The sequence below is a fragment of the Danio rerio genome, chromosome 1 (assembly GCF_049306965.1).
Source record: "Danio rerio strain Tuebingen ecotype United States chromosome 1, GRCz12tu, whole genome shotgun sequence".
Taxonomy (NCBI): Eukaryota; Metazoa; Chordata; class Actinopteri; order Cypriniformes; family Danionidae; genus Danio; species Danio rerio.
In genome coordinates, this window is record NC_133176.1 from 25,549,077 (window position 1) to 25,572,280 (window position 23,204).

General features: G+C 35.1%; 1 protein-coding gene across 7 annotated transcripts in view; it reads right to left on the reverse strand.

Moving 5' to 3' along the window:
• The window catches only part of lrba (LPS-responsive vesicle trafficking, beach and anchor containing), a 431,164-nt gene that overhangs the window by 11,385 nt on the left and 396,575 nt on the right, over positions 1-23,204 (reverse strand). For 2 of the 7 annotated variants that reach the window (XM_073951393.1, XM_021476409.3), the window contains exons 48-54: positions 21,829-21,918; positions 14,298-14,475; positions 13,250-13,315; positions 11,276-11,431; positions 9,643-9,810; positions 6,034-6,132; positions 2,858-3,054 (exon numbers count right to left, since the gene is read on the reverse strand). In XM_073951393.1, coding sequence (XP_073807494.1) covers positions 2,858-3,054; positions 6,034-6,132; positions 9,643-9,810; positions 11,276-11,431; positions 13,250-13,315; positions 14,298-14,475; positions 21,829-21,918 — 954 coding nt within the window. Of the gene's footprint in view, positions 1-2,857; positions 3,055-6,033; positions 6,136-9,642; positions 9,811-11,275; positions 11,432-13,249; positions 13,316-14,297; positions 14,491-21,828; positions 21,919-23,204 lie in introns of all 7 variants that reach the window. The other 5 variants (XM_073951386.1, XM_002660442.8, XM_068221229.2 and 2 more) reach the window with 3 other exon arrangements.

The following is a 23,204-nucleotide window of genomic DNA, read 5'->3' on the forward strand; positions in this document are numbered from 1 at the left end:
ATTATTAACCTAGTTAAGCCTTTTAATGTCACTTTAAGCTGTATAGAAGTGTCTTGAAAAATATCTAGTAAAATAATATTTACTGTCATCATGGAAAAGATAAAATAAATCAGTTATTAGAAATAAGTTTTTAAAACTATTATGCTTAGAAATGTGCTGAAACAATCTTCCCAGAACAGAACAGAAATTGGGGAAAAAAATAAACAGGGGCGCTAATAATTCAGGGAGGCTTATAATTCTGACTTCAACTGTATACTAAGAATTGTGAATAAGAATTGATTACAAAAAAATATATGTTATGTAAACAATATTCTCTAAAATGTTATGTCTACATGTTTAACAGAGTTTTTTGATAAACATTTTTGTGTTGAACAGAACTGTTGATGTGACCTCCATTCTCTCCCAGTTGCATATTGCATTAAATTCTAAAATTTCCTCCTTGCATTTAGATCCCTAAATAGCCTAGATCCCTCGTATCTCTGCAACATGCTTGTCCCCTACACCAAAACTTGTTCATTACTTTCCGCTGACTCTGGCCTTCTCGCTGTCCCTTGGTACGCCTCTCTTCAATGGGGGGCAGATCATTTCGTATTATTGCACCCAAACTCTGGAACTCTCTACCACGCTCACTCCGCTCTGCTTATAATATCTCTGAATTCAAATCCTTACTTAAAACTCAATTGTTTTTAGAATACTACTCTTCTGATCTGCCAAACTGACCACTTTATCTGAGCCAGCCGCACTCTGCTCATTTGTCTCTTAGGTCTGTTTTTGTAATTAAAGTTTGCTATATTTGACTTCCTGTATGTTTGTGTATCTTTGATCTGCCTGTACCATCTCTTCTTGTCGCATTCTTTGTAAAGTGTCCTTGAGCTCTGGACAGGCGCTATATAAATAAAAAATATTATTATTATTATTTAAATAATTCACGCATGCGTTTTCTCCGGGTGCTCCGGTTTCTGCCACAGTTCAAAGACATGAGGTACAGGTGTCTGAGTGTGAATGGGTGTTTGCCAATCCTGGGTTGCAGCTGGAAGGGCATCTGCTGTGTAAAACATATGCTGGATAAGTTAGCGGTCCATTGTGGTGACCCTGATGAATAAAGGAACTAAGCCAAAGGAAAATTAATAAATGAATAAATGAATGGATGAAGTAAGTAGTAAGTTTGTGTTCATTTTTAAGTAAAATTATTAAAAACAGGAGGATATGCTAACTAGAACTAAATACTTGAAAAACATCCAGAAAAAAAATTATTGACTCAATAGCAGTAACTGTCAACTGCTTCAGTCGATGTGAAAATAATGTTTATTAGTAAAATACAATTATCAAAATTGCATAAATAAACAGAATTATGTCAGCTAAACAAAAAAAAATTACTGAGAAAAACTGTTGTTGAGACAACTTAAATTTCTTACTGCATCAAGTTGCCTTATTTTTTTATGTTTTCTCAACAATTTATTTTTTACAGTGTATGTTAAAAGTTTTTCAAGATTTTCGTTTTGGGACAGGTGACTGTGATAGTTTGCAAAAAAAAAAATATGATTACAAAATAATTCACAAATGATTTTTTTTTGTCTATTAAGGCACGTTGTGTGAATTTATGCACATGAAAATTACAACATTTTGACAATTTTTTTATTGATTATTTGATGTTTTTATAAATTAATTTTAGAAAATAAAAAGCAAAAAAGTGGGTTGGTTATCCAACCTTTATAATTGTCTCATGTAGGCCTACAGCTAAACTAAATTGATTTTATTTTTATTAAAAGCAGAGTAGTCTATAATATTGACTGCAGGACCAAGCCCGTGTATGAGCACTTAAACGTAACTTCACTCCTAGCAAATAACACAAACTGTCAGAACGGTTAGACTTCTTAGGTTTAACCTTTTACTGGGCAAAAAACATCACTGACATTGATTACAATTTACTTATAAAATTAAGTCTTACAGTCCAAACGCCTTATAATAACCCCCAATAACATTCCAAGGTTAATGAGTGTTTTCAATAAGTGAACTAATAAAGGGATAAAGTCCTTTTACAATGATTTAGCTCAATGATTTATATCTATGATACAAAACCTTAAATTAAAATGCTAAATGTTAAAACAAATTAGCAGACATGTACAAATAGCACATATTAGTACATAGACAAACTAACAAAGATCAGAATACTATTAAATGAAGAAGAGCATTATTAAATAATGCAGAAATGTGTTTTGGAGTGAAGCTGCGCCCTCTGCCCTGTCACTGCAGTCTCTGTTTATTGAAAACAAATGGAACCTGGACACGATGAGGAAACTAATCAAGGGCGGTGCAGCAGAGAGCAGGGGAGCGCGTAACAGAGCCGGCCAGTTAAATGGGATGCAGGTGTGGGTATGTGTGTGCAGGACGCAGAGAGAGAGAGAGAGGGGGAGACGCAGAGCTCTGTGAATTTTCCCAGGCCCAACGGAAAGAGAAAGTGATGGAGCGGCAATGACAAAAAGAGAGCTGGCCGATTTTAGGAGCTCTGCCCGCCAATGACAAATGTGTCCTCTAATGCAGGAGGCCTTGCCGCTGGCCATATCGCTCTCTTTCTCACTCTCAAACCCACACACACATGCAGGCTGAGTGGCATTTTGTGGCCCAGCAGATCAAAGGACAGATCTAGACCCTGAGGGTTTAGAAGCCAGGAGAGATGGAAAGAGGAAAAGAGGGAGGCCCGTAAGCAAATCATGCCAGCATTTAATCACACTCCAGACAGCTGACATGATAAAACACAGAGGCTGAGAAAAGAAATGCAAAGAGAGAAAGAAAAGGATGCAAGAACTTCCCACTCTGTTTCCATGGTTTATAAAGAGCGGTTTAAGATCATGTTTACCTTTATGTTGTCTTCCACCTCCATATGTCCCAATAGCTTTCCATTGATGCTGAACACACAGAAGTGGCCCTTGTCGTAGTAAATGACACAGTGACCCTCAGTGGAGGATAGAACAAGTCGTGGCCGCATACAGCCGTCTGGACCCTCCAGAGTCCTCAACAGGTCACCGTTCATTGAGTGGACCAAACAGGGACCCTCTGTTATCAAACACATACAGACAACACAAGGGTCAAACCAAATCAGATACGACTTTGTCACTCTAACGTGGTCATGTCTTCTTTGAGACCTAACACGTCTGCTGAAACTAACATAATTGACATATGTACACTGCAAAAAATGCTTTTCTCACTTGTTTCTAGTCAAATATCAAAAAATTCTTAAAATCAAGAAGTGTTTTCAAGACAGGCAAAACATATTGTTTTAAAAATTATAAAAATTAAGTGAGTTTATCTATAAAACAAGCTAAAACAAACTGCCAATGGGGTAAGCTATATAGTATTATGTCAAAAGGAAAAACAAGGTTATTTTGCTTATTCCATTGGCAGATTATTTAGCTTGCTTTGTTGATGTAATATAGTCTATGATGTCCCTAGTGTGTGTATGTAAAGTTTCAGCTCAATATACTCTAAAAATAATGTTTTATAATGTAAATAATGTTTTACTCTTTGAAACTGCCTTTTATAGGCTTTGATCCTAATAGTGCCATTTTTGGTGTCGCTTTAAATTCAAACACGACTGTGATTTAGGCGGAGCTACAAATGCCGGTGTCAGCATATTGTCAGACTATATATACATGTTTCTTTATTTAACAAGAGAAAAACCCAATAAGATCAAGATCTCATTTACAAGGGTGACCTGGCCAAGAGGTCTGCAAATCACGACTTAATAATAAAAATAATAATACTACTAATAATAATAATGAAAAATAAAAAAGTAAAGATAATATAAAAATTATAGTTTAATTATTTAGCTATACCAAGTTACAATATGTTAAAAACACATGCATTAGGAAATGGATTGTTTTTGTTTATTATAAAGGATGGAGCAAAATAATTTAAATGGGATGAGCTCAGACATTTTTTAGTTCAGAATGAAGCGTATTCCAGGATGAGGGGGTGGCATGACTAAAGGCTCACCTTCCCATTTCAGTTTGAAACCGGGGAACAGTCAAATGATAAGATTCACGTGAATGTAGGGCATACTGGCTTTTTGACCTATGAAGAAGGGAACTTGGGTATAAAGACGCCAGACCCAGAAGAACCTTGTAGACCAGAGTCATGCAGTGGGTGTTTCTGCAAACTGTTTTTATACAGTGTGATTATAAAAATTAAAAATTAATAAATCGTTACCATTAAAAGCTGGTTACATAAACAAACTGTTGCCAAACAACTGTTTAAACCTCTTATAACAGTGATTATTGCATAAAAGATCCCTTTAAAACTCACTTAATTTTGACATTTTATTTTTTAAAACAAGAAAATGGTTAGAAAATGCTTCTAGATTTAAGAATGGTTAGATATTTGCACTAGAAACAAGTCAAAAACATCGAAGTAAAGCATTTTTTGCAGTTCTCAGGGTAAAAACATCTTATCTGAGGAGTCAATGATTAGAGTAAGACATCTTAGGAATTAGGACTGCTAGTTTCATAGAAAAGCTTTTTAAGAATAGTTAATGGCCAAAAGTAAAAATCTTCACACTTCAGTCAAATATAGTCAGATTTGTGTAGAATTTCGAGACATTTTGTACAGTTGTGTTTAGAGAGCGTAAACTTTCTGCATGAGTACAGAATTCTGTTCGTAAGAAAATGCAAAGAAACATGCTTATTGCTTTGTATAGCTGCTAATACAAATCTAAAGCAATACAATATCTGATTATATTTAATATACACTTTATTTCCTTTGAGCATTCTGGTTTTCTCTGTTTTTAAAATATTCTTTTCCAAGGTACTAAATAATTCTGTCAGTTTCATAGCTTATCCAAGTTTAGAGTTTTCCCTGTAGGTTCAATCAAACTTATATGCTCATTAAAGACAAATTTTGTGCAAATATTCCCCTCAGACATGACTTTTGGCCAATACCACTCTTTTTCTTGTGAAGTCCTAATAGTCAAGCATCACTCAGGGTCATAGCATCATAATTAGCCAGTGAAGTTGAAAGAAAGTGAAAAATCAAGGAATGGATGGTAATGGTGCCATAGTTACATTCATAAAACCACCCAAAATACCACCTAATAAATGTGCTTTGATCATGAAACATAAGCACTGAAAGGCACTCACTTTTTGATGCTAACATTGTATTCAGATATGCGACCCTGGACCACAAAATCGTGTCTTATGTTGCACAGGTATATATTTAACATTAGCCAAATATCCCTGTATGCCAAAAGAAATTAGGACATAGAGTAAAGAAGATCTATAAAGGTCCATGAAAAACATTCAGTAAATGTCCTACTGTAAATGTATTAAAACGTAATGTTTGATGATTAATATGCATTGCTAAGAAGAAAATCTAAACAACTTCAAAAGGCAATTTTAAATAAAAATTTAATTAATTTTTTTCAAATATTTGTCAAATATTGTCCAATTCTGAGAAACCATACAACAATTACTGACCAGATGATGCATAAATCTCAATAAAAAAATTACTCATAACTAGTTGTGTGGTCCAGAGTCATATATGCCTTGATTATTTGGCTCAAATTAAAAACAAAAACATTAGAAAGTGTTAACTAGAGGGCAATTTAGTAAAATACAGTGCTCAGCATTAATAAGTACATCCCTCACAAATCTTTTAAAATCATATTTTAATAGGAAGTTATACAATATTATATTTGTGCATATACATTAGATTAGTCAGTACTGAAGCCAAATCTGAAGCTTATCTAAAAAAATAACTTACGATAACGGTCCAAAAATGTATAAAAATATTTATTTTCAAAATGGGGTGTGCTCAATTATACTGAGCACTGTAGCCCTGGGTTAAATTTGGCCAACGTTGCCATGAAAAAAAGCACATTCGACAGAGCGAACATATCAACAAAAAACTAACTAACTTTCTATTAAATAAATGAATATTATTTGGCATAAACATAATTAATAAATGAAATACATATAGATATAGCAACAAATTAACTAACTAACTAACTAACTGTATGATAAGTGTTAGTGTCTGCTTTACCTCTGCAGCCACTGATGACCAGTCCCAGCTCTGCACACACACTCGCACACGTCACCTCACAATCATGACCCGTCAAGATCGCCCGGGGCGTCACAAACTCTGCTGGAGAGACACAGACGTAACAGAACATAATTAATACAATCACAAAAAGGAAGCGTTTTATAAACACCTAGACTGAAAACAATATTCTACACCATAAAGCACAGAGTAGCTGCAGATAGCAACACTGCTGACATTTTATTTATTTAATGTTTGTTGTCTACTGTTAGCTCATTAGTATGTGTAATCACTTAAATCAGATGTTTATCAATCCTGCCACCAATCTTAATTACCATAATGAGCTCTGCGACTGTAATATCTGAATGAGTACATTCTACTATCACTCACAAAAACAAGTTGCCAGTGTGTAATGTGGTTCAGGTAATGTCAAAAATAACAGTTTATGAACTCATGAATTATCTCTTTTTTTTTTTTTCTTTAACTGGATTTAAAGTCACAAATTTAATTGGTTTAACCTTGCAGGTCTCCTTCTGTCTCTCTCTTTCTCACACACAGTGTAGATGTATAGGTTTCATTAGGTGGCAAACTTCCTAAATGTCTCAGCTTTGAGTTATACCCTACAACTCAGGGGATTAAAGCCTGATGTCGGATTGTGCCCTGAAAAGATCAATAAAACTGATATATTGGTGTATCGTTTAACCTCCCCGTCATCGGCCACCATTTGGTTCGCATTAGGACAACATCTGATTACAATCTAATTCCTATATATACTGTATACTATTTATCTGTATCGTGAACGTGCACTAGAGAGTATCATTTTCCCATAGAGACAGACAATGGATGTTTAAACAGAGCAATCCTCGAACAAATACATTACTGCAATAATGTTTGGAATTGAAACAGCATCAGATTCAATTAGTTATAAAATCATGCTTCATGGCATTGCTGATGTGCATGATTTGGTCACAAGATGGCAGTGTGGTCCACAGAATAAAAGATGCTGCAATCCTTCACCGAACATAGTCTGGGAAAACGTGTATGGTTTAAAAAACACACTATTTGAACTCTTACTGTGACTACATTATAGGCTCAAGTAAAAAATTGTAGGGATAGGGGAAAAAAATTCTATTTAATATATGTACAGTAACAAATTCACTAAATAATATAAACAGCAAAGAGAGACAATTACTATGTAATCTATGTAACTATGCATTACTTTGTAGTGTCTGCTGCAGAATCTATAATTGCACGGCAAAAGAAAATAGTATGTGATGAGATTTTTTAGATAGATAGATAGATAGATAGATAGATAGATAGATAGATAGATAGATAGACAGACAGACAGACAGATAGATAGATAGATAGATAGATAGATAGATAGATAGATAGATAGATAGATAGATAGATAGATAGATAGATAGATAGATAGATAGATAGATAGATAGATAGATCGACGGACGGACGGACGGACGGACGGACGACACAGACAGACAGACAGACAGACAGACGACAGACAGACAGACAGACAGACAGACAGACAGACAGACAGACAGACAGATAGATAGACAGACAGATAGATAGATAGATAGATAGAGAGAAAGAAAGAAAGAAAGAAAGAAAGAAAGAAAGAAAGAAAGAAAGAAAGAAAGAAAGAAAGAAAGAAAGAAAGAAAGAAAGAGTTGCTGGTCCACATAGATTTGCATATTAAGAATATGCATAATATGAAAGCCATTCAAAATGTATTCACATGGGTTTGGTGAGTAAATTAAGATCAGACTTTAAATCAGTCCCGCCACTCTTAAAATGTTCGCTACGCCCCTGTATCTGTCTGTCTGTCTGTCTGTCTGTCTGTCTGTCTGTCTGTCTGTCTGTCTGTCTGTCTGTCTGTCTGTCTATCTATCTATCTATCTATCTATCTATCTATTTATCTATCTATCTGCCTACCTACCATCCTCCCACCCACCCATCCATCCATCCATCCATCCATCCATCCATCCATCCATCCATCCATCCATCCATCCATCTATCTATCTATCTATCTATCTATCTATCTATCTATCTATCTATCTATCTATCTATCTATCTATCTATCTATCCATCCATCCATCCATCTATCCATCTATCGTGTTCAGCATAACTAAATACACCCCATTTTAAAAATAAATATTTTTGTCCATTTCTCAGTGAATATTGGCAATGTATTTTGAAGCATTTAAACAAAATTTATTAAACAGATATAATTATTAAAATAATATTTTAGTCACCAAAAATATTTAGAAATTGAAAGATAAATGTCTGGCCTGGAAAAAAAACATTTAAAGATTAAAAAAGTTATAAAAAAAATAAATAGAAATGTAAAATTTAAATGTGTTATCAAAATCATAATTAATAATAACAACAATTAATACAGTTTGGTCAGTTATGGGTGACCATAAAGGGATGGTTCACCCAAAAATGAAAATTCTGTCATAATTTACCTAATAGATTTTCTTTCTTCTATTGGTGGCAGCCGGCACCCACAAACCTCCATAGTACTTTTTCCTATTGTGGAAGTCGATGAGGGCCAGCAACTACAATCTGACAAAAGATCATCTTTCGTGTTCAACAGAAGAAGGTTTAAAACCACCTCCATAAAGAATCACAAATGAAGAAGTCATTTTCCCTTTGGGTAATCTTGACAGACCTTAATTTAAGCTTTTTCAGCTTTAAACTTGAATTCCTTAACCTGAACGTTTGTATCATTCTACAAGTGACACAAATTCAAAGATTGAGTTTAATTTGACTTTAGATGAACTCTCAGGCTATTTAATGCCACTTTCAACCACCCAACTACAGTACAGTCATATTTATTTTAGATGCTCATTACCCAAATCACGATTAGTCATAAATCCTGCCGCATTTGTAAAAGAGCACTTAACAGCATGTAGAGCATCCAAAAACTCCAAATTAGCAAAAGGGAAGGGTGTTTTTGTGAAAGTGTGTGTGCAGACGGCTTTGATCAGCAGCGCAGCCATATGGTTAGGGTGTGCAGGGGAAGCCCGTGGCGTTTTTCACTTTTATTGAGTGTTCTCTTGCTCTCTCAGATAGATGGGACTGAACTCTCCTGAGCGGGAGACCTCCGAGTCACATTTACTGTCTCCCTCCGTGGCCCTCTGGCCTCCACTTTCACTCAAACACACACACATAGGCAGTGCCGTTCCATTTATGGTGTGATACTAGCCTGAAACTCAATCTTCTGAGCAGAGACCTGCTGTGGTCAGATGAAACTAGTTGTAGCTTCTGAGAGTGAGCTGTAAATAATTTCACATGCCTTGACAGACGTGTGTGTGCGTGTGTGTGTGTCTGTGTATGAACAATGAGATTTTAACGCTGTTGCATAGCATTGATATCATCACCTGTATGAAAGCTTTCCCTTTGTGTTTTTGCTAAGCGCTGGTTGGGGATTTGGGTTCTGAATGTTACCCTGATTTTGACCCCTTTTTGTATGGAACGCAAAGCTCTTTTGAGCACAGGCACTGATGAAATCATTTTCTCTAATGACGTAGCACAGAAAAGGAGTTGTCTAGCAGAATGATCAAGTTTCAGCGTGGCTAAAACTGCACAACTTACTTCCTGCGCTCTCTCCAATGCTGCTGTGCTTGCCGTTCCAGTACCAGAGCAGTAGTGTGGCGTCTCTGGAGCCAGAGAGAACGTAGCAGTCTCCGCCAATATACGACTCTGAGCGCGCCAGGCAGGTCACCACATCAAGATGCCCAAAAACAATCTGTGTCAGTTTACCTGTAAAAACACAACATATAGAGTAAAACTACTTATTGCAAACTATACATGTTTTGAGATGCAACATATATTTAAAATATATATTTATAATTTCCTGTACTCCCTGGGAATGAATCTGAATTAATCTACTGAGCCTATTACATACACTAGATGAGCTCATGCATTCCCCAATTCATACTGCACTTTAAACTGTGCATTTGCAGTGGCTCAACCTCCTTACATCAGGCAGGCCTCATCTTTTCTCCTTGGCCTTTGTCACCTGATACCTTACGCGTGCATGTTGTTTTACTGCTTGAGTTGTATACTATGTGTTATGTGTGGTAAGTGTTTTAATCTTTTGCATTTGGTCTGCTCCTTGGTGGTTCTAAATTAATTTAATGAATGAATGGATAAGTAAATAAATAAATAAATAAATAAACACTTTTGGATTGCTGAATGTGAATGCTAAAGTCTGTGTATGTTCATAATAGAAACGGTAAGCATTTGAGGGACTTTCCATTTACACTCTATACCAGTGGTCTCCAAACTAGTTTATGGAGGGCAAGTGTCCTGCAGATTTTAGCTCCAACCCTAATCAAACACACCTGAACAAGCTAATCAAGGTCTAACTAGGTATACTTGAATCATCCAGGCAGGTGTGTTGAGGCAAGTTGGAGCTAAACCCTGCAGGGACACCGGACCTCCAGGACCGAGATTGGTGACCCCTGCTCTTTACTGTATACTTTTTAGGCTTGGTTTAGCAAAACTCACTTTTTGGGCCTTTTCCACTGCATTACATACCTTATATTTGTTACTTTTTTAATACCACCTCATGTGAGGTTTTAAGTAACCATGCCATTACTAAAATGTGACACATGCACATTACTGATCATCGATTGGTCCAAGGGAATCTTCACTACCAGCATCAATTGATGTGAATGAGGTATTTGATGGACCAAACCCTCTATATTTACACTGTCATCAGCAGCCACTGTTCAAGAACTAACGTATCTGTAACTTCCACTGTTTTTTTACATTTTATACTGTCTGAAAGTATGGGATTTCTGTGTTGTTGGCTGACTAGTGTTGTGTGTTTTTTTTTGCGTTTACAATGATATCAGGGCAGTAGAGGCAGCACAACTATAGTTACTATAGTTATAGTATAATCTATCTAGCTATCTGCCTGTTCTCTTACTGTATTGTTTGTGTGCATGTATATCTGGGAGTCTGGAAGCATTTGAGTGTTTTATTCAAGTTGTATTGAAATTCAAGTTCCGCTTGCGTGGTTTGTGTTCTGATCTTCCTCCTCCCGCGAGATGGAGTCATGGTGCATCCGTGAGATGAGAAAGCTATCTGAGCCCAGGGGTGATGGAGTTGTAATGCAGTCTGCAGGCTCATTTGTGACTTTTGACCCTTTCCTTTGTGTACTGCGGTGGAGGCGGCGTCACAGTGGACGTGGAGGTGGTGAGGGGGTCGGTGCGGTTACCTGTATCAGTGGAGTACACGCGGAAGCTCTTGTCCCAGAAGCCACACAGCAGGATGAAGCGGTTGTCAGCTGTGATGACAAAACACTGAGCGTTTACTTGGATGCTCTGATCTAACAGATCTGAGATCTGCCTCCTGTGAGCACCCACATTACTGGCTGTAAGGAGAGAGAGAGAAAGAGTAAGTGGAGCAAAGATTCACTAGGTATTAATGATTGACATAAGTTTACTAGCTTGAGAATTACAGTGCGACACTTTCTAGAAAAAAAGTGATGTATAAGGAAAGTCATACATTGCACAAAATAAAAAATACTTGACCTTAAAGGTCTAGTTTAATGTCTAGCAAGTGATTTCCTGACATTAAGACATTATAAATATGGTAAACCTTTAGCATTGAGAAATATGCCATTTGTCATTAATACTGTGTGTCAATGAATACATAACTGAGCAGAAGACAGAATAATAAAATAGATTTCCCTCTACCATAAACATAACAATGCCCTGCTTGGCAAAAAAGACTAAAATAATCATAACAAATGATGTGTCCAAACGACCATAAATTACAGATTTTTTTAAATGCATACGACAGAAAGTGAAATGGAGAGATAGAAGAGATCCCACTGCACAGAGGCAGGTGGGTGAGGCCCAGACACACTCGTGACACACACCAGCATTGCATCTGTGCTGGAGCGAGTGGACAGATTATCAACAGCACAGACATGCAGAATTTACTGTGTTTAAACATGTGAGCTGTGTGGAATGCAGTCCGTCTAAATACATACATGACATTCTGGAGCAGGAGTGAAAGAAAATGAGCTATGAAAGATGTTTCCTCCAACACATACGGACAGAGGAGGGCGAGGGGAGGCTAATTTGATGTTTTTGTTAAGTCTGTATTAATGTAGTGTATATACTGTATTGTAACACTATATTATAAATATAATAAGTAAAAATGAAATCGAAATTTAATATTTGTTAATTTACCAGGTAGGTTAAAATGGAATCAGGCACACAAACTGGTATTTCAAAAGTAAAAAAACAACCCATTGAATGAAAGCTTTTATATTGTAGCAGTCAAGGGGAAAACATTATATTCAACAAATTCAATAAAAATTATATTATTTTAATATTATTTTTGTTATTAATCATTATAGCATTTTATTATTCAATAAATTGCACAAATTGAACTAAACATTTGGATGCACAAATATGTTGGGCATGTATTATATTATATTGTATTGCAATGTATTGTATTACATTATTACAGACACAAATATTTATACAATACATTTTACTATACATATAATAATATTTATAAAAATATTTAGATTCCTAAAGATTTGTACATATTAGAAATTAATTGAATTTCAATGAGTGAAGGCTAAAATGATGTGGTGTGAAACAGAGATGTGGTGTGAAACAGTGTTGAGAAAGGTACAGATGGACACACACACATACAGTAAGTAGGGATGGAGATGGTGGCCATGAAGTGACAGAGATAAATTAGGCAAGGCATTTTATACTGTATAATAATAAGGACAGCAGGGGAGAGGCCTTATAAGATAAATAGGAGCAGAGAAAGGAACTTCAGAGGCTGCGGCCATATGTTATCACACATTCTTCCTTTCTCATCCCTCCATCCTCTTTCTCTCTCATCAACAGGTCGCAGGGATGAGAGGAGGACATATTGTCCTGACAGCGTGTGCCACGCGGCTTCAATCAGACATTATTACACCATTCATATTCATTCAGTCTGACAGGGCGGAGAGACGAGAAAGAAAGAGAGAGAGAGAGAGAGCTGATGATGTACAGGCTAAGCCACAGCTCATTGCTTTCCAATTTGCATGCAAATGTTGAACTGAAGCTGAATGGCGGCTGGGTGAAAAACAGCACTCATCTCCTCCCAAGGGCTGGGCCCTCGCTACTCACAACAGCCAATCACAAATCAATCTACACATGACTGACAAGCCACAGACCTATCAAAGGGTCGATCTCAACCGGTAACTGGTACTGCTGGTCCTGAACAGAAGAGGTTTGATGACCTGAGTGAAAGAGAGAAGGCAGAGGAAAATAGATTTAATACTCCACATCATCAAAATACATCTTTATAGAGGTCAGTCAACAGTAGTTCACCAGAGAACACATAAGACAATAAAACATGCTCTTATGCTGTAAAAGCATTTTGGATGTAGAATTTCTTCTATTTGTTCATTTATTTATTTTTTATCAGCAGAACAGATAACCTTATTATTTTAAAATAAGTAAAAAAAAACATATCTACAATTTTATTATATTAATATTTAAACCTGATATCCATTATCATGTAATTTTTGCCGAACACCCCAATTTCTCTTTGCATTTAAAAGCCTTTATTTGATTTGAGTGTGATCTATGATAAAAGCAATGGCACACTGTAAAATCAACTGCCTTTTATCCATAAATTAGACTATACAATATATAATACACATTGTAGGCAAGATTTTAGTCTTAACTGTCATACTGACAACTCATATCTGGCGAAATTTCAATTAGGAATGAGTAAAGTGCTCTTTACAATACAGATAAGTGGTAATGCAGCTTCACAGTGTTGTTAAATATGAAGAACAGTTCTAAAATGTAACAGTGTCAGAGCTATGTGACCTTCAGTCCAACACTAAGCAAAGAAAAGAAGACACTGGCAAAAAACAAACTCCATAAGGTAACAAAATAGACAAAGGGGCCCTGAGAGAAAGCCTGCTCTGTCAAATCAAATAATAAACATGATGTGATATTGACTATTAGATGGCATATATATATATATATATATATATATATATATATATATATATATATATATATATATATATATATATATATATATATATATATATATATATATATATATTGCAAAGGAGGGATAAATAATTTGGCCTTCAACTGCATATATAACAACCAACCAGTATCAGATCGCATGAAATATGAAATATCTTAGATTCAGTTCTTATCCACCACCATGGTCTTTTCTGTTTGTATGTTGTTGCTCACCAGTGAGGCCGTGCCACTTGTTGACTGCAAAGAGGCGGTTGGCAGTGACTGTGATGACCGCTGCGTTGGTTAGGCCTGACTGCGTGTTGGCTGCCACATGGGTGACGGGCGAGTTGGACGGGAACTTGAGTACCATGATGACGTCCTGCTGCATCTGCTCTGTGAACATCAGTGGGGTCTGCAGAAGGAGATACTGTTGAGTCCATGACCGCCATTCATCAGCAGGGAGCAAAAGAGTGTAGAGGAAAAGAGATGATGGAAGGAAGAGAAAAGAGGAAGAGAAGGAGGAATAGAGGAAATTAGGCAATGAAAGACAGAGCAGTGTAAAAAAAAAAAGCACAAAAGCTGAGCCAGGGGTTAGAGGTATTTAGGGCAATGCATCACAATGCCATGGCTGCTTTGTGATTAGAGTGGGAAACTGAGAACATTTACATGCTGGCTGGGCTCTTGCCAAAAAAATAAAATATATATTTAACCACTGTGTGTGTAATCTAATTGACTAATCTTATTGCAAGAAAGTTTTTTTTATTTTATTTTTGCGCTGAAAAGGTCTCATGACTTAACTGACAAAAGGGATTGTCCACTCAAAATGAAGGTTCTGTCATCCCTTACTTACCATTACATTTTCCCAAACCTATTTGAGTTTTTTTTTTTTTTTCAGTTGAACACAAAATAAGATATTTTGAAGAATGTTGGAAAGCTGCAACCATGAACTTCCATTGGAGGTTTTGTTCCTACTTACTTCAGAATATCTTGTTTTGTGTTTAACAGACGAAAGAAACACAAGCAGGTTTGTAAGCAGATAAAGCTGAGTTACTGATGACAACCAGTTTTGGGAACAAAAGGACAAAAAAAGTTTTATTTGAATTAAAGTGACATGAGGGTGAGTAAATGATGACAGGGCTTTTATCTGGTTGTACAGAAAAAAGGCCTGTCATCATTTACTCACCCTCATGTCACTTTAATTCAAATAAAAAATTTTTTTGTCATTTTGTTCCCAAAACAAATAAAAAACATTTGTAATCAAATGTGAGAAATTTCTGTCCTTCAATTGAAAGCTTATTAGCCTAAATTGACATTTCAAAATTTTCATAGAGAGAGAAAAAAAACTACATGAACTGAATGGTTTAATTCTTCTGTAGCTCAAGCACAATTACTTAATGAGTGAAAGTTTATCAAGATAAATCTTTAAATATCAAACATCAAACAGCAAAACCAGAGTTTCAGCAAGAACCACTGTTAGTCCCTGCGAGTCTAGCGGGTTTAGTTGACCTTCTGTTTACATTTGTTGATCTACTGTAACAATAAATAAGCATTTTCTAGAAAAGTAAAAATGGTTGTCTTGTTTCCAGTCTAATTATGGGAGTTTCTGCTTAAAACAAGCAAAACAAAGCAAGTTGATTTTGCTTACCTCACTGGAAGGCTCTTTTGCTTATTATTTCTGAAAATACATGCATTTTCTTACAGGTCTATAAAATACTTCTTAATTTAAGAATTCATAAATATTTAAAAACAAGACAAAATGTCTAAGTAAGAAAAAAAAATGCTTCCCACGTGTCTCTTTAGACAATCTGGACAACACAGCTTAGTGCATGTGGATTTTTATTTATTTGTAATTTTTTTTTATCATTTTAATTGTTTTGAACTGTTAGAGTCTAGGGTGAAGAGACTTTCAAAAAAAGGACAGAAATCCTTCATAAAAATATCTTTATTTGATATTCTAATGATGAATGAAATTATTTAAAATATTATAAACATTCTGACGCAGTGGGTAGCGCTGTTGCCACAAAGCAAGAAAGTCGCTGGTTCGAGCCTCAACTGGGTCAGTTGGCATCTCTGTGTGGAGCTTGCATGTTCTCATGTTTACGGGTACTCCGGTTTCCCCCACAGTCCAAAGACATGCTATAGGTGAATTGGGCAAGCTAAAATGTCCGTAGTGTATGTGTGTTAATGAGAGTGTATAGGTGTTTCCGAGTGATGATTTGCAGCTGGAAGAGCATCCGCTGCATAAAACACATGCTGATTTAGTTGGTGGTTTATTCCGCTGTGGCGACTCCAGATTAATAAAGAGACTAAGCTCAATGTAAATGAGTGATTAGAGATTCCATAATTCTAAAGAAATATTACACAAAGTAATAATAATCAATCTGTCATAGAACAGAAAGAATTTCTTCATATATCGATTAACATTTAAGTAAGTAAATATTCTAGTTATAAGCTCTAAAAATACAGTGATCAGAGATAAAAGCACTGATACAATATTGTAAAAAATTACAATTTAAAAAAATAAAATAATAAAATCACATTCTAGAAAATATGATTGCATCGAGCTCTAAAAGCACTAAAAATAATCATTCATCTGTATTGCTAAATGAGAGAGAGAAAGATCAAAACAGCTGAACACTTTCACAAAAATCAATGCTAAATCTGACATTTTTGGTCCTTAGAGAATTTCTGAAATGTTTCTGCTGGGCAAACTTACAATTCCAGGGTAATAAGTACAAGAATGAATAAGTAAACAGAATGAAAACAGTTTGTGAAGGTTCAATGTACCTGAACTTTCCTTAGGCTGCCAGAGTATATCAAAAACCTCCATTAGAAACATTACAATCTGCTTTCTCTAGTATTCCATTCTACAAGTCAGCAGATGAAGAGAAGCTAAAAATGGTATAAGCACATATACACAGCACTATCTGATTACTTGGCAGCAAAGTCACTCAACCATCAAGTTGACTTCCTCAGTGAGAGTTTGCAGAGGCAGGAGATAATGCTCAGACTGCTCATTTTCATCCAGCATTTTCATTGGTTGTCGCTTCAAAATAAGGTTTATATTTAGAATAAATTATTCACTTTAAAGAAACACTGTCTATAATGAAGCTATGCTTTGAACTAATAGCTTCCTATATCAAATCATTGTAGGAAGTATATTTATCTGCTTTTTTCTAAATAAGCTCATATATCCAAGTACACTTCTCCTTCGATATCACCATAAAATTGTGCTTTAATCCTGCCAAACTGTTGTTTTATGTCTGTGATGTCTAATCCTGACATGTGTGTGTGTGACTTTTAGACACAGCATGGAGACACAGGGCTAATTGGTGTGCCTGCAGTAAATTAGATAGACAGCTAGCACCTTTAAATAGTGTTCAGCCATTAAACAGAGGATCTACTCTCATTAACCTGCTGGAAACATTGAAGAGGGGGAGAACAGAGAGAGAGAAAGAGAGATGAAAGGATTACACAGAGAGTGTATAATGCAGATACAGAATCATATGAAAATTGAAGTAAATTCAAAAGATCTTTTCTTGCTTATACCCCTTTTTCTAATTTTAAGATGCTGCATTTGAGTGTTTTTTGCATGGAAAATAATATTGCTTTGATTACAATCTAATGGTACAGTGGGAACTGGAACCATTCGATTTTTTAGGTAATTGTCTTCAGAGACGTTTTTGTTGTACTGGTTGAAAGTCTCTTCACATTCCAATAGTAATGATTAAAGTAAATGATCTAAATGTATATGTATGTTTATAATCTGGATAAGAAACAAGATTCAAAAATGTTTGTCCAATTAAAATTTGTCAGGACAATAATTCCCCTAATTCTGATATGTAGCCCAAACTGTCTGTCAACAAATGTAGATTTGTACATCTGCACACCCCTGTTCACGCAGACAGATCCACCATTTTCAATGCACATGAGAGAGTGATGGCAGTAAAAACAAATGCTGAATCAAAACTTTTTTAAATACCTGAATCAATATGGAAGTTAGTTTTGCACACTGGAGGAAGGATGACACCATGGCTAAAGTATATCTTTTAGACAGATGTCTAAATGTTATGTTGTAAAACTATTCTAGTTACACAAAGCTTATGTAGATTGTGTTGTGTTATGAAACGGTTATATGCACAAAAGATTTCACTAAAATCTTCCAGCAAAAGATTGATGTGACTATTTTCAATTTCGATACCTTTTACTGCATCAATAATGTAGATTTTTATTTAGTTTAACAACAAAACATAAGTAAATAGCGCTATTCCTAAGTATGTATGGCTTAGTAATAAGTCACTATAAGTCACTATAGTCACTTTAGGACAAAGTGCGTTAGAGAGTCCAGCAATCCTTGCACGCATGAAATATTGCACATTATGACAAGTTTTGCACGAACTGAACTACACAACTGAAAACGTGCTAGATATAATACAGTTTTTCGTTCGGAAGTGCTATAACGTTTTCTAACTGGCGAATGACATGATCTAATGGGTCTTTAATGTGTGCATTCATGATTTCAGTATGGCAGGAGAGGGATTATGCTTACAGTTAGCATTTTGGTAGATCACCTACTGCACCTTTAATATTATACCAATAATAATAATTAAAATACAATTACGAAATGTTACAGAAGAACATGCATAAGCAATAGTAACAATTTCAGCTGTAACTGCCTGACAACAAGGGATTCCATTTGGGTTGCAACACACTCATTTTCCATGACTTCTAGATATTGGTGACTACTCAATAACAACTTTAACTAGTGCTACATTGCACACATTATTTACTCCGTCAAATCACACACCGGACAAAGAGGTGCAGCGATGTGTGACAACTCACAGGTATCAAATACTGGAGATGTGTTCAGTTGAACACAGCAGTCCAAAAGAAATAATCTAATCACCATGCAAAAGGAATTAACAAAGTGCTGTTGTTTGCTAAATAAATCATCTGTAAATAAAGAGCTATCTATTTTATTAGTACAGCTCCCTAAATAAAGCATAAACACTGTAATTTAAGCCACACAAAATCAAATGTTTTGCTAAAATATACAGCGTATGATCATTTGACCTAATATTAAGTTGTTAAGATTTGGGATAAATCTAATAAAGAATTTAAATCTAAATCAATTATTCCCCAGAAATCAAGTGTAAATAACATAATTTATAAACTGAGTGCATTTTAAATTGTAACTTTGTTAAATTGTAAACTTTTGACATGGGAAATGTTTGTGCATGCGTTGCTTGTTTGACATTAAATTCAAATCATTTTGGATAATACATCTTAGCATGTTTCAGATAACTGAATTGAGTTGCAGGATTATTAGGAAGTTGTACATTTAAAGGGTGTTTATCTGGAGTCAAAAATCCATCCAGACACTCTAACTTTACCTGTATGCGGACGTTTAGAGGAGAGTGTGTGAGTTTGTTTCCACACAGGCTGGCAGGGGCTGTCATCGCTACAAAAACACACAGCTAATGGGGGCTTCTAAGTTGTCACCTACAGTCTCTCAGATTCTAGACTAAAGACCCTATCAGAAACCCTCTCTGCCAGACCACAGGACTTTCCCAATTCTAGGACTCTTTTCTCACGCTCGGGGCTACTGAAAGTGGACAGGGAAAGAAAGTAAGTAAAGTGGGTAAAACATAATTGGTCAATCAGACTTGCTCTCCACCAAAAACAGATTCATGAAAACTTCATTCAGAACCAGCCAGTAATGATGTAATGGATCATATATATATATATATATATATATATATATATATATATATATATATATATATATATATATATATATATATATATATAGAGAGAGAGAGAGAGAGAGAGAGAGAGAGAGAGAGAGAGAGAGAGAGAGATATACAATACGAAAAATGATCTTTGCTACTGTTGCTGATTATGCTAAATATAGAAATCTAACATCTTGTACAACATTTCATATTAATTTTCAATTAATGATTCAATAATTCACACATAAAACTTCATGTTTCATTATAGATGGGTCTTTTTTGAAAACCTATTCAGTGGCATATTTTTGATGGTCACCCATTGGTTACACAATGTAATTGCTAAAACATTCACTAGCTTCAGGTTCCATTAAATAGATATTTTAATCTTGACCATAAACATCAGTGTTTATATCTGAACTATAAACTGTTACCCCAGTACTTCTGTGTTATTTAATTGTTTGTAACTAAATGAACAAGAGTAAAAACTGAATCTCTCTCAATCAAACACAGATTTGAATGCAGCACTTCGAAGGATTAATAAACAAATCATTATCATTTATCATATTTTCATGCTGGGCAGGTTTGAATTGAGATCATAATCTTTTAGCTTAATTGTGCAGATTTACACTAAATGCATTAATGCAGGATAAACAAGCAGTGACAGAAAACATGTTGCATTAACCTACAAGTTCAAAAAAGTAATTAATACGCAGGTCACATGGGTTGCAAACCGCGGGTTGTGATCCGTACGAATCATGGATCAACCTTGTATTAAATTTTATTAAATCAACTCAAAGAGAGAGTCCTCTTCCTAAAAAAGTTATTTATTTTAAGTAGGCAGGCATTAAATAATAAAAAAAAATGATATATTGTTTTACTTTATTATATTATTTAAGGTACACAGAAAACCTTAAGCGGCTAGTGCCAAAGAGAAAGTCAGGGAAAATAAAGGAATCAATATTTGACTGAACAGGAATTGCATCACTACATTGGGTGAATGTAATGGACACAATTTAGGAGTATAAACTTTTAATGCATTTTGCCTGTTTGTTCATGTTTTTGTGAATGAAAAAAAAAATAAAACGAATAAAAAAAACAAATAATGTTTTTGAAAATTCCTCCATTATCATGTCTGTTTAAACAACCGAAAAGAAAAGTCTTTGAAAATGAAGGCATCGAGTTTGTGCATAGTACTGTACGTGTTTAGGGAGGTGTAAATTAAAGACAAGCTTTTGTTGTTGTTGCTAAAGTGTTTGTTATGCTTCATCAGCAAGGTGCAGACTTACTTTAGATTACAACCAATAGTGAACATGCATTTGTGTGGTATGTCTAAACTTCCCTACATGTACTTTTGACAGCTGCAAATACCGACCTTGTATAATTAATACAGCATTTTTGGTCATTTTTAAAGATTTTTGAATGCGGATTGATTATTTTCTGTTTTTGGCTACATTGTAATTTTTTAAACATATTCTTAGTTTCGAGGAATTCTGTAAGAGTAAGTCCTTTTGTGTGAGCAATACCATTATTCTGCATCCAAATTAACACTAACATTTTCATTATTAGTAGCCAATGTCCAACAATTTATTAACAACAATTTGTATTTTTGAAGAGGAAATAATAAAATGATGAGGAAAGAGTGTAAGCAAATTTGTTTCTTACGGTTATTTTCCAGCATGTTTATTTTCATTTCCTGTAGCTCTCCCACTGTTGTTTTAGCATTACTGGGATTTTTTTTTTGTTATATTTGACTTTAATATTTGATCTGTTCATTTTAGTTAGTAGTTTTAGTACATCAAGTTAATTTAACAACCCTGACCTGTAAATAAAGAGTGTCATCAGTTGATTAGATTATTATGTGACAATACACTCGCTGATGTACCATTTTTTGAGTTGTGAACATGATAATCAATTTGTGAATGTCTTAATGTTGAACATGACAGTTAGGAAGTCAGAGTGTTTGTGTGTGTGTGTGTGTGTGTGTGTGTGTGTGTGTGTGTGTGTGTGTGTGTGTGTGTGTATGTGTTACTCACCACCTGCATGGCAGAACTGCGAGGCGGGTGAGGCTCAATTAGCAGCTGACAGGGTGTCTGTCCAAAACTTCTGATTTGAGACTCCACAGCCTGAGAAAGAAAGAGTTTGGGTTACAAAGGTTTGGTGGCACTAATTAAAAGATACAGGCCTATAAACATCACCTTCAAGCATTGTTAAACTTTCCCTGGACAAGCTAATACAGCTAACACAGTCTCAATGCCATGTCCTTGTGCACTGTATGTATGGGTGGAAAAAAGTGACAGATATGAAAATGGTAATGATGATAATGATAGTAAAGGCATGAGCTGGATTTATGTAAAGTTTTGTTTTTAGTATTAGAGTGTGTTAAAGCAGAGGAATGTATGTGTGCATGTAATAGAGACTAGAGGAAGATCTTGAATATGAAAAGATAGAAACAGGACAACTCTGAAAAATAAAAAGCAATGATATGGACAATAAAGAGTGATTCACATTAAGCACGGTAACTATACAAAAAACAATAAAGATAGAGTTCTAAAATTGTTCTAAATGTAAAAAAACAGCAGTTCAGACCGAAACTATAAAAATAAAGATGCATAGCAACGATACTGTTATGATTACTTTCAGAATTATTTTCTTCTAGCTAATAAACATAAAAAAAAAGGTCAGCCAGTCAGAATCCATTGAAATATAAAATGGGTTTTCGCAATTTAAAGCTACAGATGAAATTATGAGAAGCTGCTTGATGTTTTATCTCTCTTAAAAGATTGTTTATAGATAATGACTACCTTGGAAAAAAAATGTATAAAGAATTGGAAAAAAAATATTAAAAGTACATGAAAGTTACGGAAGCCAGGCTGGCAAATGTAAGTATAGAAATAAAACTACTCTCTATCCAGCGCTAGTTTGCTTGATTCTTTCTTTGAGAATGCTGAGGAAAATCATTCGTTTTTATTCCACTTCTAAAGACTGTGGTAGCTAAATTCACTAATTATATTGATTAATCAAACTAGCACGGACAGTGTTGGGGAAAGTTACTTTTGAAAGTAATGCATTACAATATTGAGTTACTCACCAAAAAAGAAACTAGTTGCGTTACTTAGTTACTTTTTATGGTAAGTAATGTGTTACGTTTAAGCTGCAACATCCCGCTCTTCCTCGTAAGCCAATACGGAAGTAACTGAAACTGCAATTTATCAACTCGCCTTTGGGGGCTGGCTCCAGAAAGTCCAGATGTTTACTGACTGCAATGCTAAATTGGCCAATTTTACAGCTAATAAAAACAAGTTTACAGGCTGGTACAAAAGATGGTTTTGGTTCACATAGCTAATATTACCCTTTATGACAACTGTTTATGACTCATCCATTGATTTTTTATAAAGTTATAAAAAGTCTG